This window comes from Crinia signifera, chromosome 8 (assembly GCF_055691185.1).
Source record: "Crinia signifera chromosome 8, ASM5569118v1, whole genome shotgun sequence".
In the NCBI taxonomy this organism is placed as follows: domain Eukaryota; kingdom Metazoa; phylum Chordata; class Amphibia; order Anura; family Myobatrachidae; genus Crinia; species Crinia signifera.
The window spans coordinates 72,243,392-72,259,782 of record NC_139224.1 but is presented as its reverse complement, the minus strand read 5'-3'; the positions used below and the strand labels follow the sequence as shown (position 1 = coordinate 72,259,782).

Here is a 16,391-nt window from a genome sequence, read left to right as displayed (position 1 = left end):
TGATCTTCAAAAAAAATAAAAAATTACCAGGGATTTTGTTTATCTAGCTAGTGGACAGATAAAACAAAGGCTCTTATTCAGATCGCATCGCAGTACAAATTTGTTCTCAAAATAGGCAAAACCATCTGCGCTGCAGGGGGGGCAGATGTAACATGGGCCATGGTTTTGGCCATTTTGGGAACAAATTTGTACTGCGATCAGATCTGAATAAGTACAAAAAACCCAGGTAGTGGAGCAAAAACTAAAGATTGTATTTTCATTTTAAATGTTGAAGTTTTTTGTCAAAACTTCCAGTGGCAGAGAACATGTAAATGATTAAATGTGCATAGTAAATAAAAAGTTGTCAAAACAAGAGATTAAGATTAGTTTTTTACCTGTTTGTGGTGCTGGCTGAATTGGAAGTAGTGTAGTAAGTGGCTGAAATATAATGGTTTTAGGGGAAATTCCTGTGGATGAATGGATGTCTGCAGATGTAGGAATCAGGATAGCTTTGGGCTGTATAACTGGCTTAGGCACCACCGGAGCAAGTTTCCGCTGTCTAGCAGTTGCGTTACCTGTAAAACACAGAATAATGAGCACAATACAGACTAAATTAAGACATTATCATCATAAAACATGGTAAAATTACTACTGTTGATTAAAATAGGAATAAGGGGATTTTTGTAAGAACTTACCATTCGAATCCCTTTCTCTGAGTCCATCCTGGTGACACAGCTCAACCATGGGATGTAGGAGGGTCCGCAGGAGCAAGGCACCTATTCTGACTTCTTTTGAGAGGCAGACTCCTCCCTTTTGCATCCCAGAGTTAAATATGCACAATTAACATAACCAATAACATGACAACACATGAACTTACTGAGCGTAAGGGAGGGATGGCTGTGTCACCAGGATGGACTCAGAGAAAGGGATTCAAACTATAAATTCTTACAAAAATCCCCTTTTCTCTTTCGTGCATCCTGGTGACACAGCTCAACCATGGGACGTTCAAGAGCTGGTCCTTTGGGAGGGTACGCTCAGGCTTACAGTTCTCATCACTGCTTTCCCAAATGAAGCGTCCTCTGACGTGAACTCATGGAATCTATAGAATTTGGTAAAGGTATGAACAGAGAATCAGGTGGGAGCCCTGCACAACTGCTCCGCTGTAGCCCAATGACGCACAGCCCAGTTACTGACCTTAACCTTCGAGCAACGGTCTGCTTAGATGCAGGCCACCCTCTCTTATGTACGTCATACAATACCAAAAGCAAATCCGTCTTGCATATATCCTTTACTCTCTCAACATATATGCGCAAAGCGTGAACAACGTCTACTTTCTTCAGCTTGTCCCTATTTCTAGCATCGAGACTAGTCCGTTGACAACCTCAGTATGTCTGAATACCACGAAAGGGGGCCAGGGGATTTTTAGAGAATCCTCCTTCTGCCTATTTAGAGCCTTAACCAAAGCATTCATAGACTTCCTCAAGGCAGCCACCCACGCAGGCTCAGACTGCTCAGACCTCTAAGCTTGTGCCCACTGGGCACAGACTAACGAGGGGCACAATCCCCCTGATCCACCTGTTCACTTGTTAATTTAACACCACAAAATTTGCAGTTAACTAACATGGCAGGCGCTGCCTCCCCAGAGCAGCAGAAGTACACCTGTACAGTCATGCTAACACACAGTGCACAACGTCCGGCAATTGCACAGAATAAAGTACAGTGTACTTATCTGTCTACTTGCTGCAATGGAACCTCAGCGATCACCAGGGAAAGATCTACCCAGGAGAAACTTCCACTCTGAACTGCAAGTGAATCCTCCTTCAGCTCCGCAGCATGGAGAAAGGGCGCCAGAACAGAGGGCAGGAAGAGACCAAGTCTCTGCTTCAGCGGGGAAGGAAACCTATTTGGCACCTCTTCCCCTTCAGTCGCTCCCACCGGTATTTCTTCTCACCTCCAGTGCTTCCCCTCCTTCTAGGATCACTTGGAAGCGTCCAGCTGTGCTGGGCTCCTGTGATAGGCTTCACTTACTTTTAAGGATTTCAGCCTACTACGACTGTTAGGTTCAAGGGAGAACCAAAGAGAAAATAAACCTCTGTTTGGGGGCACTCTTTGTTCTTAAGGATTATTTAGTGCTATGACTACTCTTAAAATATAACTTTTATTTGTAACTCAATAAAATTATTGACCACCTCTCATATTTTTTGTGTTTCCACACTGCGAAAATATATAAAAAATTCAACTATCCACAGTTTCCTAACACTGAAGAGAGTATGCCAAGTTTGTAAGAGAGTGTGGTAAAATGACCATCATATCCACTGCCACTTATCATCCAAATTCTGGAATGGTTGTGTGGTTAAATCATGGGTCAGAGGATAAGTACCTAAAGGAAATCAATCGCCAATTGAATGATCATAAGTGCTACCAACCTATTCTGCTCAACCCATTGGAGAACTATAAAAGCGTGTATGATCGTATCCTCAACACGGCCCTGATGAAGGGCACAATTACGAAGAACGAACATCGGCATCTACAAACTGATAATCCAAGGATAGCCACGTTTTATGCACTACCGAAAGTGCATAAAGATGTGAACAATCCCCCAGGACGCCCCATAGTCTTGGGGATAGGGAGCCTGACAGAGAAGGCTAGCAATTTCCTTGACCTGCACTTGAGAAAATACGTATTTGAACTTTACCCAGGACACGGCGGATATACTCAGGAAACTGCATGATATCCCATTGGAGGAAAATCAGTTTATGGTGTCCTGTACCTCTATAGCACACGAGAGAGGCATACAAGCCTTACAGTATTTTCTTCAAAGCAGTGGCCATGATGAATTCCATGGATTTCTCATAGAACTCCTGAAGTTCGTATTACATCACAACTTTTTCACGTTCAGCGACCGATTTTATTTGCAGGTGAGGGGCATGGTAATGGGGGCGGCGTGTGCCCCCACATATGCAAATATCTACCTCGGTTGGTGGGAGCGTGAACTAGTGTTTAACGAGCAGAATACTAATTTTACGAAAATCGTCATTATGTGGAATCGTTACATAGACGATATCTTTATGATATGGGAAGGCAATAAGGAAAAACTTATCTCCTTCATACAAATTTTAAATACCAATGAACTTAACTTGCGACTTACTTATACCATCAGTCAGAAGGAAATCCCATTCCTGGACCTCATGATACATAAAAATGAAGAAGGGATGATAGCAACGAGGCTCTATCGTAAAGAGACAGCAACAAACACACTCCTCCATCAAACTAGCTCACATTTCCCACCGACCGTGGAAAATATTCCTAAAGGAGAGTTTCTCAAATTAAGGAGAAATTGCTCCAATGATTCAGAGTTTAAGATCATGAGTAAAGACCTATCCTGCCGATTAAAGGAACGAGGATACAGTAATAAAGCAATTAAGAAGGCAGCCAGAACTGCAGAGTCCAAAGAAAGAGAACATCTGATATTTGGAACCAAAAAGCACAAGCAAAGTAATAAAATCAGATTTGTGGGCAACTACTGTCATGAGTGGAGAGAGGTCCAACAGGCAGTACAAAAACATTGGTCGGTATTACACCTTGACCCAATACTAGCAAGCAACTTGGGAGGAAAGATATCAATGAGCTGGAGGCGAGCGAGAAATCTTAAAGATCACCTGGTCACCAGCCACTACGTGAGAGTACAGAGGAAGGAAACAGCAATAACAGGGACATATCCCTGTGGGAATTGCAAGGCATGAAGTCATATGGCAGTAACCAAAACAGTAGATCGCTTCGGGAAAACACGCAGGATTCAAGGATACTTTAACACCAAGGGGATAGTATACTGCATTACATGTAGTTGCCAAAAACGCTATGTGGGGATGACGACCAGACAACTGAAGCAGCCTGTCCTGGAACACATAGGAACGATACACAATGCTGCGCTGGATATAAGCAGAATGAAAAAGCTCACAACAGTGGCACGCCATTTTCATAATCATCATAATGGCAGATGGCAGGACCTAAGAGTATGCGGCCTAGGGAAGGTCACATTATGAATCCGAGGAGGAGATCTGACCAATGATCTCCTGAAGAAAGAGAGCGAATGGACCTTCAGCTTGAATGCTCTAAACCCACATGGAATGAACGAACATATTAACTATGGCGTCTTCCTTAATTGACCAGATACTGTATAATGAGTACTGTACAATGAATAATGCATAATGAATTTAGGAATGTCGTGGACATCCCATTAAATTATACACTACACTTTAAGGATATTTTACAGAGTTTAAAGTTTTAGTTTTTCACATAATTTATATTATACTTTAAACGAGTTTGGTTTATGTATGTAACAATAATCCACTAAGCGTAATAATAAATTGCACTAATTTCTACCGGAGGTAGAATCATAATCTAAAATAGTTCTCTTTAAAAAAGTCAGTCCACACAGTCTCAAGCGCTCTCCCCCTGCAGCTGCTGAATCCCAGGTGAAAATATTCAATCAATGATTATTTCAATGGACAATCTCTTTGCAGAAACAGGGATTATCTGCAGCGCTGGGTTAATGTGCAATTCTTTATATGGGGTTCGCAGGTTTTCAAAAATAACAGATTATTCCAGAAGTTTTTTCTTCTTTTACTTAAAAAAACTTTTAAGTATGAAGCCAATATATATGCAAAAAAACTTTTGCCAAAGATATAAGTAAAAAAACTTTTCCCAAAGATATGAATAAAAAATTGCAAAAAATACAAAATATAAAACACAGTATACAGTCTCGTTCCTTGCAGAAAAAAAGTTTTAAAATAGGCTCACCGGACCTTTTGGGGGCAGAATCTCCTACCACTTAGATCAGGGGTTCCCAATCTTTTTAGAATCACGGCACCCTATAGTAGCAGAATTTTTCCACGGCACCCCTAGGCCCCCCCAAAAATATATAATATGAACTAGATTGTGTTTTTATGTGTTTCTTAGGTTCAGTTATGTGGTAAAGGGCAGGATTTGCTTCTGATTGTACATATTTTATGATTGGCAGCCACCATCACTGGTTTTGTCCACAAATAATTGATCATAAATAATTTGAATTGGTCCTGGACCACCAACCCGTGGCACCCATGTAAGTGTCCCGAGGCACCCCAGGGAGCCACGGCACACAGTTTGGGAACCACTGACTTAGATGTTTCTCAGTGGGATTTCTTTAGCAGGATGAAATGCTGCTCCTTCACTGGTACTCTTCCCTTCAGGCACCACACTGCCACTGTGGTGACCCTTCGGGTTTTCCCTGTGTTTGGATAAAGTATTCCCTCGTTTGTAGGAGATAGGGACAGGTAATCCTTAGAGCAAAAAGAACACACAGCCTGCGTTCCTCTCACCAGCCAGCACCTGCCTGCGCTCGCAGTCTGGCAGGGTCACCAGGACGCTGATCTTTAAATGTATGCTGTGGGGCTCCGATGTTATCTGGATACCTCTCCCAGGCTTCACTTATGTATATACCCTGGTACTGCTCCCTTGTGTCTGGCGGCTTTTTACTTTTCTGTGAGCTCCAATCTCCAGCTGCTCATCTACTTGTTTCAACCTCTTGGGTCTTTCTGTTATTTTTGAAAACCTGCGAACCCCAAGAATTGCACATTAACCCAGCGCTGCAGATAATCTCTGACCCTGCAATGCCTGTTTGGCAACAGAGTTACCAGAAAAATCATATTGGCACTGTTGTCAGCTACCTGCTCTATCCCCAAGTCAGAACCCTGGGGCCCCTCGCTCTCTTTCCTCTGCCGGAAGGGCATGAAAGATGCACAGCAGAAGTGAGATAGCACCGTATAGGGCTGACCCTTTGTTTTCCTGACCACCAAATACTTAGGTGGAAGAAAACTTTTATATGCAAAAAGGACATAAGGTGGATATGACCCATGATTTAACCACACAACCATTCCAGAATTTGGATGATAAGTGGCAGTGGATATGATGGTCATTTTACCACACTCTCTTACAAACTTGTCATACTCTCTTCAGTGTTAGGAAATTGTGGATAGTTGAATTGTTATTATATTTTTGAAGTGTGGAAACACAAAAAATATGAGAGGTGGTCAATAATTTTATTGAGTTTCAAATAAAAGTTATATTTTCAGAGTAGTCATAGCACTAAATAATCCTTAAGAACAAAGAGTGCCCTCAGTGCCCTTCTTTTCTCTTTGGTTCTCCCTTGAACCTAACAGTCGTAATTGAAATTCTTTAAAACTGGGGGTGCACCACTGACTGTCACCTGTTAAAACCCAGAGACACATTCCTCATAGGGAGCTTAGGTGACCAATAGGAGATTAGGTTACTCCAGTAGTAAGTAGTTAGATAGGATTCTGAATTATATAGACCAGTATTTACATTAACAGTACAAAGCTAGCTGGTGCAGACCCCAACCCCATTCCCCTTTCCCGTTCTATACAAGGATTTCAGCCTATAAACTCTTGCGGTACTTATGTATTATCTGGGCTCCCATGTTAAATGCACCCCATTTTTTCATACCCCTACTATCCAACTACGCATGGAGTTGATTTTATATAGTGTGGTGAGCGCAGCGAGCCACCGTGCCCGAAGCATGGCAAGCGCAGCAAGCCCCGCAAGGGGACGAGGTCTCATAAGAAAAATGGGAGCCCAGATATTACATAAGTACCGCTCTGCAAGATGGCGGCCGCCATCACGGGGGGTCCATCTCCACAATCCCCCCCTAAGCAGGGAGTCGGTTCAGGACACCCCCGGGACCCAGGAAACCTCTCAGTAAAGGAGGTTAAGCGCTGTGCAGAGGGAGCAGACAGCGTCCCTCTGCACACAGAGAGCTGACAGGACATGCCTCTGTCAGCCTCTGCTGCGCTCTCAGTGGGTGTGAACTTCTTGTAGAAGAAACACACTGGATAACCTGCACTAACTAGTGAATTAATAAAATAAAAAACACCTAGCTACTCTACTCCAAAGCGGCTGCAGCCCACAGCCAGTCAGCACAGCACCCACTCCGGTGGACACCTAAAATGAACTGAGGAACTCTGGGATGCAGAAGGGAGGAGGAGCCTGCCTTTCAAAAGAAGTCAGCATAGGTGACTTGCTCCTGCGGACCCTCCTACATCCCATGGTTGAGCTGTGTGACCAGGATGGATGAAAGAGAAAATATGGTAATTAAGACAAATACATTTCTTTAAAAAATTAAGCATAACTGTATAATTAAAGATAACAAGGAGGTTTAAATTGTCTAAAATACCTAGATTATGCAGAAGTGTAAGTATGTGTGTTTCATGATTAGAAGTACCATTCTGTGCAGAATACACAGAAATAATACCAAGCCAACAGATTGCTGGTGGACTAACAGAACAAATTAAATGTCATTAAATCTGCAATAGTTCCAGTTAAATCCTTTGTCACACCCAGATGGAGATTCTGTAATGAGACAGCATGCTACAGTACCATCCATAATTGGTCTTTGTCTATGTATGATGCACTGGAACTCTATATGGAACAGTTTCAGTAGTATAGTAATAATGAGCTTTTTGATATCTGTGAAAAAGTTATCTTCGGTTGAGCTAGCACGGATAATAAGCTTTTGATTATTTAAACAATGGGCCTAATTCAGTAACAAGTACAAATGATCAAAAATAGCTATTCAGAATTTTGTGCCAAATACTGTATGTGCATACAGGGGGCCTGAATCTGCGATCGCATGCATATGTATTTATAATATGGGGAGAACTTGGCGGAAACCCAGCACCTATGTAAGTGCTGAGCACAGCCCCATTAGTTATGTAGAAAGCCAGGCACCCCCATAGTTACACGGATGGCTGGGCATCTCTCCATTGGTGATGCTATAGGGGCCACAATGCCTCCTGTAGTAGAATATCAGTGGAGCCACTTTACCTTTCTAAACACCGGAGGCACATGCGGCCAATTTGCCCCTGCACCTCTGCAACCTACCCGCATCCTAGCGGGAACATGAGCTACATTTGTTTTATTTATTTGCACACATGTATTACATATCTAACCTTATTCTGGTCCTCCTTCCTGGTCTGACTGTTCATATGGCTAGGCTAACACAGCCCAACACATGTTGATCCACCAGTACATGCATACTGTCAGGTATATTGTCTGTGTCCTGCCATGACTCCTGGTGTGATTATGGAGCTTAATTATAGCTGATGTTGCACTCCTTGTCTGGTATACCCTGAAATGGTAGGTTTAGATGGACTATGGGGGTGACTAGGGGGATGCTTGGGCATCTACATTTAGATGGACTATGGGGCGTCTAGGTTTAGACGGACTATGAGGGTGACTAGGATGATGCTTGGGCGTATAGGTTTAGACAGAATATGGGGAATTTAGTTTGAGACTGACTATGGGGGTGACTAGGGGGACGCCTGGGAGTCTAGGTTTAGACTTGCAGGGGTGATTGGTGCTGTGAGCGCTGGCCGTCATATGTGTGAGCCAGAAAAGGGGATTTTTGGAAGAACTTACCGTTCGAACCCCTTTCTCTGAGTCCAGTCCGGTGACTGTTCACGATGGGATGTAGGAGGGTCCGCCAGGAGCCAGGCACCTATGCTTCTAATTCTTTGGGAGCAGGCTTCTCCCTACTGCATCCCCTAATGCTTCAGTTAAACTTCAACAGCACACTAGGATACACAACTCAGTACAATGCCTGAACATCATATATGCAACACATAACATGGCAACCATGAACGGTACAACTTACTGAGCATTAGGGAGGGATCGCTGTGTCACCGGACTGGACCCAGAGAAAGGAGTTCGAATGGTAAGTTCTTACAAAAATCCCCTTTTCTCTTTCGTCCAGTCCGGTGACACAGCTCACGATGGGATGTTCACGAGCCAGTCCTTTGGAGGGTACGCTCAGACTGCCAGTTCTCATCACTGCCCGTCCAAATGAAGCGTCCTCCGACGCGAACTCATGAAACCTGTAGAATTTTGTAAAGGTGTGAACAGAGGATCAGGTGGCTGCCCTGCACAGCTGCTCCGCTGTGGCCCCAGGACGCACCGCCCACGAAGAAGCAACTGACCTTGTAGTATGGGCATTTATGCAAGATGGCACAGGCCTTCCTGCCTTACAGTAGGCAAACGCAATAGTTGATCTCAACCAGCAGGCAATAGTCTGCATTGAAGCAGGCCACCCAATCTTATGTACATCGTACAAAACCAGCAGCAAATCCGATTTGCGAACATCCTTTACTCTACTGATATAGATTCGCAATGCGCGAACCACATCCAACTTCTTTAAACTGTCCCTATTCCTCGTTCCCTCAGGCGGGGAAAAAACTGGAAGCACAATGTCCTGATTCAGATGAAATGAGGAAACCACTTTAGGTAAAAATGTTGGTACTGTCCTGAGTATAGCCCTGTCATCATGGAAAATCAAAAATGTTGACTTGCAGGATAAGGCACCCAATTCCGACACACGCCTAGCCGAAGCAATGGCCAATAAAAAGGTAAGCTTCCAAGTAAGATACTTGAGATCAGCTGATCTCAGTGGCTCAAATTGAGGCTTCGGTACTTGTGGAGTATCACAGCTCCCACGATGGCCATCGCACGGGAAAAAAAAATCGCATCGCATGCGATTTTTAACAGAAAAGCATCCAAATGCATTGAAATTAGTATCAAACATGTTCAATGGCCCCCAAATGTCATTTTTGAGGCTGTACCACCCCCACTATCAACACGAACCCGAAGCGTGGCGAGCGCAGCGAGGCCGCGAGGGGCGGCGGTACATGTCCTACGACCTTTTCATACCCCCACTATCCACGTCGGCGTGGAGTAGAGAATAGAAAGTGTGGCGAGCACAGCAAGCCACCAAGCCCGAAGCGTGGCGAGCGCAGCGAGCCCCGCGAGGGGACGCGGACACCTGTGAAGCCCGCGAGGGGACGCGGACACCTGTGAAGCCCGCGAGGGGAACCGTATACCTGTGAAGGTATCCGTGTGCGCTCGCCACACGCTTCGGGCTCGCTGCGCTCGCCACACTTTCTATTCTCAACTCCACGCCGACGTGGATAGTGGGGGGTATGAAAAGGTCGTAGGACGCGTACCGCCGCCCCGCTTCGGGTTCACGTTGATAGTGGGGGTGGTACAGCCTCAAAAATGACATTTGGGGGCCATTGAACATGTTTGATACTAATTTCAATGCATTTGGATGCTTTTCTGTTAAAAAACGCATGCGATAAATCGCATGCGATTTTGTAAAAACACGTTAAAAACGGCAAAAATCGCATCCCATCGCATGCCACTATATATATGGCATGCGATGGGAGCCGTGATAATCCACAAGTACCGAGGTTTCTGCAGCATGGACAAAACAAGAGACAAGTCCCACGGTGCAACCGGCTGCCTGTAAGGAGGCTTAATCCTGGCCACACCCTGCAAAAAGGTTTGTACCTCCGGCAACAGAGCCACCCTCTTCTGGAAGAAAATGGAAAGCGCCGAAATTTGCACTTTCAAAGACTGCAAACTTAAACCAGACGACAGGCCATCCTATAGAAACTCCAGTAACCTCACTACCTTAAACTTGGAGGTATGAACTCTCTGCCGTTCACACCACCTGATGTAGATCCTCCACACCCTGTGGTAAATAGCCGCAGACACCGGCTTTCGGGCCCTTATCATGGTCTGTATAACCTCTTCTGAAAACCCCTTCTTTCTCAATAAGGAGGATTCATACGCCACGCCGTCAAATTTAGACGAGCTAGGTCCAGGTGCAGGAACGGTCCTTGGCTTAGCAAGTCCGGCTGAAGAGGAAGTCGCCACGATTCCGTCGATAATCTCAGTATGTCTGAGTACCATGACCTCCTGGGACAATCTGGTGCAACCAGAATGGCCGGTACTCTCTGGTTCTTTATCCTCTTAAACACCCTCGAGATCATTGGAAACGGGGGAAAGATGTAGACCAGATTGAAAGACCAAGGAATTGTCAAGGCATCCACTGCCCAAGCCGACTGATCCCTCGAGCGAGAGCAAAACCTTGGCACTTGACAATTGGTCCTTGACGCCATAAGATCTATGTCTGGCAGTCCCCATTGGTCTACAATCTTCTGAAATACCTCCCGATGGAGTGACCACTCCCCTTCCAGCAGATCCGCTCTGCTGAGATAGTCCGCCTCCACATTCCGGATCCCCGGAATGAATACGGCTGACAGTGCTGGAACCTGTACTTCCGCCCAGGTGAAGATCCTCACAATCTCTGCCATCGCCATCTTGCTTCGAGTTCCGCCCTGATGGTTTAAGTATGCCACCGTAGTGGCATTGTCGGATTGAACTCGTACTGGCAATCCTTTCAGAAATTCCTCTGCTTGGCACAAGGCATTCCATACTGCTCTCAGTTCCAGTATGTTTATGAGAAGACTGGATTCCTCCTTGAAACAAAGGCCCTGTAACCTTAGGTGAAGCACAACTGCCCCCCAACCCCTGAGACTGGCATCCGTCGTGATGACTAACCAGTCCCAGGAGCAAAGGGACCGCTTCATCTGCAGAGTCTCTGTCCACCATTCCAAGGATATTCTTGTTTCCTGAGACAAGATCAGCCGTTTCATTGTCTTGGCATTGCCGGACCAGCATGCTAGGATGTTCCACTAGAAGGACCTCGAATGGAATCTGGCAAACTGCAGCGTCTCAAAAGTCGCTACCATTTTGCCCAGCAGCCTTACTCCCTGCCACACCGTCGGTGCAGGAGCCAGGAGAATTGTCAGCACCATCTGCCGAATCTCCACAGCTTTGGGGTGTGGTAAGAACACGCTGTAAAGGTGTGTGTCGAAGATTACCCCGAGGAACTGCAGACTCTGAGTAGGTGTTAAATGTGACTTGGGAAGGTTTAGCAGCCAACCCTGATCTTGCAAGAACTGTGTCGCAATACTTAGGTGCTCCTGAAGTTTTCCCGCTGACTCCGCCTTGAATAAAAGGTCGTCCAGATAAGGAATAATTACTATTCCAATTAGAAGGAGAGCTGCAGCCATGACCGCCATCACTTTCTTGAACATTCTTGGAGCCGTTGCCAAACCAAACAGCAGGGCTTGAAACTGCCAATGGTTTTCTCCAATTGCAAACCTGAGAAGAGATTGGTGATCCTTGTAAATGGGCACATGGAGGTATGCATCCTGAATATCGACCGATGCCAGAAACTCCCCCGGCTCTATGCTCAGGAGCACAGAACGCAGAGACATGCAAAAATTTTCTAAATTTAAAATCTTTAAATCTTCATTTGTGGGTAGAATAGGCCTGAAAGACCCGTCTGGCTTGGGGACCAGGAACAGGATTGAATAAAACCCTTGTTTTCTTTCCTCCTGAGGTACCGGAATCACTACTCCCTTCTCTTTGAGAGACAAATTTGCCTCCAACAGAGCGGACCTCAGTGACGTGGTCCGCTGCAAGGGTGTAGGAAGAAATCTCTTGGATGGAATGCCCCTGAGATTTATCCGGTAACCCTCGGAAATTATGGAAAGGACCCAAGGATCCACTATGGATTCTCTCCACCTGTCCCGAAAGTGCAGGAGGAGACTCCCCACTCTGAGCCCAGAACGGGGACCCCCCGCCCTGTCATGCAGAGGACTTATCATCACTCTTTGCTGCATGCTTTTTTGTAAAGGCCCCAAATCGGCCTTTGAAAACCTTTCCTCTGCCGGCCTGAAATGGCGGCCGAAAGGACGGCTTGAAAACTCCAAACTTGGAGCCTGAACTCTTGGAAGTAGTGGGGAGGAAAGTACTCTTACCCCCAGTAGCCTGCTTAATGATGGCTTCCAGCTCCGGGGCCAAACAATAACTCCCCCTTAAAGGGCAAGTTCTCAAGGGACTTCTTGGACTCACTATCAGCTTCCCAAGCTTTGAGCCAAAGAGCCCTTCTAGCAGAGACTGAGGTTATAGACACTCCGGACGCCATTTTAGCTCCTTCCTCACAAACATACTCTGCGGCAGATCTCAATTTCTCTGCCAGTATAAAGGCCTCCGAATTTTGGTGGAGTAGCCCACTAAGCTCCTCCGCTCACTTGATCATAGCTTTTGTAACCCAAGCAGACGCGATAATAAGCCTCAAGGTATAACCCACGCCTTCAAAAATAGCCTTCAAGCAACCTTCCACTTTCTTGTCCACTGGGTCTTTAAAAGGCAGCACCCCCCTGGACAGGCAAGGCAGTGGCTTTAGACAGTCTAGCAACTGAGGCATCCACTAATGGGGCTTTTTCCCAAATTTTGCTATGTTCCTATGTACATATTAGCATACTTTTTTTACATCAATCTTTTATCAGGAGTCTTTCCTGCTTCATTTAAAATAGATGTCATTCCCTCATCAGAGGGGAAACACACAGGGTCCCTGCGACTCTTTTTAAACACACAAGAGACAGGAGTCTTTTCCTTCTCTGTAAGATTCAAGGTCTGCTTAACAGCCACAATCAAATCCTCAATGCCTGAAGTTAAGGCCTCGACTTCATCACCCATGTCCCCACTCCAGTTCTCCTCACACACACACCATCATCATCCAAATCCTGTAAAATAGGTGGTGCCTATTCAAAGCCTCAGTAAGAGCATTCATAGACCTGCCCAACACCAAAGCCCACGCAGGTTCAGCTATCTCCGTTCTGTGGGCGCGTGACCAACTGGGAACAGCCTCACAGGACGGGCATAAATCCCCTTGATCCTCATGTTCACATGTAAATTTAGCCTCACACTTTTTGCAGTAAATAAACATGTCCAGCGCTCCCTCCTCCACAGCAGCAGAAGTAAACCCCTCAGCCATGTATTTAAACACAATGCAAAATGAACAGGCACCGCACAGATCAATGTATCAGTGTACTTATCTGAGCTGGTAATCCTGTCAGCGATCAGCGAGGGAAGCGCTTCTCTGAAGAGACTGGAGACTGTGTGAAAATCACCCTGTCAGCTCCGCAGCATGGGGAAAAGGCGCCAAAACACAGTGCAGGAAGAGACCAAGTCTCTGCATCAGTGGGGAGACCAGCCCATCTGGTGCTTTCTCCCCCATTAGCCGCTCCGCAGTTGTCTCTTCTCATCTCCTTGTACCTCCCTCAATGGGAACACAATGGAGTCGTCCAGCAGCGCCGGACTCCTGTAAGGGTCTTCACTTCCATGGCGGGATTTCCGTCCCTAAACCCTTCAAGATGGCGGGTGCCATCGCGGGGGGTCCGTCCCCCAAGATCCCCTTCTGCAAGGAGCCGGTTAGGACACCCCCGGGGCCCAGGAAAACCGCGTACCCAGAGAGACTAAGCGCTGTGCAGAGGGAATAAAAAGGTGTCCCTCTGCACACAGAGAGCTGACAGGACACGCTTCTGTCAGCCTCTGCTGCGCTCTCAGCGTGTATGCACTTCAGTGAGAAGCAACACACTGGCAAACCTGCTCTAAGCTAGAGCATTAATAAAATAATAAAAAAACCTAACTATCTGAAAAAAAATCCAAAGAAAAAAACGCAGCTGCGAAGCATAGCACCCACTCCTGTGGGCACCTAAAACTAACTGAAGCATTATGGGATGCAGTAGGAAGGAGCCTGCTCCCAAAGAATTAGAAGCATAGGTGCCTGGCTCCTGGCGGACCCTCCTACATCCCATCATGAGCTGTGTCACCGGACTGGACGAAAGAGAAAAGTCCATTTAAAATGACATCACACTGTTTTCTATGGATGAAACGGGTTCAATATGAAAAGTACCAACCCGGTAATGAACCAGTTATATACTGGTTCCAAAATGCAATGTGAAAGGGGTTTAGCTTGCTCAGACCCGTTTAAGAAACATTTTAAAATACCGGGTCAGAGCAGGGTTTGCGATGTGAAAGCAGTATTAAGGGGGAGTGTTTAATGATATACATATGAAGTAATAATTGCAGTAATGGGGAAAAAAAAGGGAATCCAGTGCACCTTCTCTTCAGAAAACATCTTAAATGAATTATGACCACCAGGATTTTTTGTATATAAGAAACTTTACTTAATGGTGGAATCAAATGTTAAGATGCTGCAAGATTAGCCATGCAAAGTAATGCTGGATACACACCAGGACGACTAGGGCCCGATCCCCACAATCTCGATCCAATTCCGATCAATTGGATGTAGATTGTGTGCTGATTGGGCCCTTTTCTGACCTGCTGTGGACCGATACCGATCCGATGCGCGGTCCCGCGGGTCGGTCGGTCGTTATTGAGATCCTACCTGCTGCAGGTAGGATCTCAATGACGACCATACAGCCGGGTGCGGGTCACCATCGGATCGGACCCGCTCACGGTGCACATCGTGAGCGGGTCGTGCCCCCCCTCGTCACCGTGAGCGGGTCGGACGAGACACTGACGACCCGCTCACGATGTGCATCGTGAGCGGGTCGTCCTGGTGTGTACCCCGCATTAGCATTGCTGGTTCAAGAGACAGGTAGCCACGTTGTTTTCTCATTTTGGTTCCTGTCGTACAGTTTGGCCAATGTAATTCACAGTTCAATTTTGTTACAAGGGTTGTTACAAATGATTTGTGGACTCAGTTTCATTTTGTAATAAGATTACTACCATACAAATAGTTTCATAAAAATATAGAAATTAATAAAGGAATAAAAAAATTATCCAATATAGAAATTCAGATACATGTACATTTAGATACAGTACATACTTGTGGCATGCTGTGTTGTTTTTATAGGTTTTATTTCTGTTTGTTCTGGAGATTCAGGACCTCTTGAAGCTTCTGAGTATAGGGAGACTGGGGACATCTGGTCGCAGGAGGAATTATCACCCTCCTCCTGTAGGAAATGTTTTGAAAAAAAATCTCAAACTAGAAAGCTGAAAAATCAAATACAAAGTGTTCCCTTTTGTTTCTCTCAAGCAAGTTATAGCTTATTCAGTTATTAATTGTACATACAAGGAAAGTCACATTTAGAGTTGCACAGGAACTACTGGCTCACTTATGTGAGACATCTTGTGTTGCATGGCATACTGAGGATACATGTAGCAGGACACATCTTTATCGGTGTTTTTTGGTTTGCATTACAAAATACTGTTATAGAAGACAAGTTTTGGTAATACAATGCCAAACCAATTAGGTTTTGCCATCACTTGCTGAAGTAAAAGTCATGATGTTCAACAAAAAAGTCCAAGAATACTGTTCAAAATGTTATTTCATTAATATGAATTAAGGCAAGAAATTGATTGTTCCTTACGAGCAAGCATTGAGCAGAAGATGCTGGGGAGTCAACAGACAGTGGAGAATGTGCAGAAGAACTGGATGACGACGGTGACAGTGGCTCTGGTTTTATGCAATCACCTAGTACGAAATAACAGAAAAAAATACATACAATAGCTAGAAAATCAAAAAAGTAATAGTATAGATATATTGTATATTATTCCTTTTGCCATTTTTAAAATAAAAAGAGAGAAGAGCAGCAATGTGCATATATTGGTTTTAAGATCGGACTGCTTACATAGCATTG

The 16,391-nt window shown here is 45.2% G+C and overlaps 1 protein-coding gene across 2 annotated transcripts in view; it reads right to left on the bottom strand.

Annotated features, from left to right (window-relative positions):
* ATF6 (activating transcription factor 6) overlaps positions 1–16,391 on the bottom strand; it is a 243,267-nt gene that overhangs the window by 204,010 nt on the left and 22,866 nt on the right. For both annotated transcript variants that reach the window (XM_083156669.1, XM_083156670.1), the window contains exons 4-6: positions 16,122–16,225; positions 15,578–15,704; positions 375–554 (exon numbers count right to left, since the gene is read on the bottom strand). In XM_083156669.1, the coding sequence (XP_083012795.1) occupies positions 375–554; positions 15,578–15,704; positions 16,122–16,225 (411 nt within the window). The remainder of the gene's footprint in view (positions 1–374; positions 555–15,577; positions 15,705–16,121; positions 16,226–16,391) is intronic.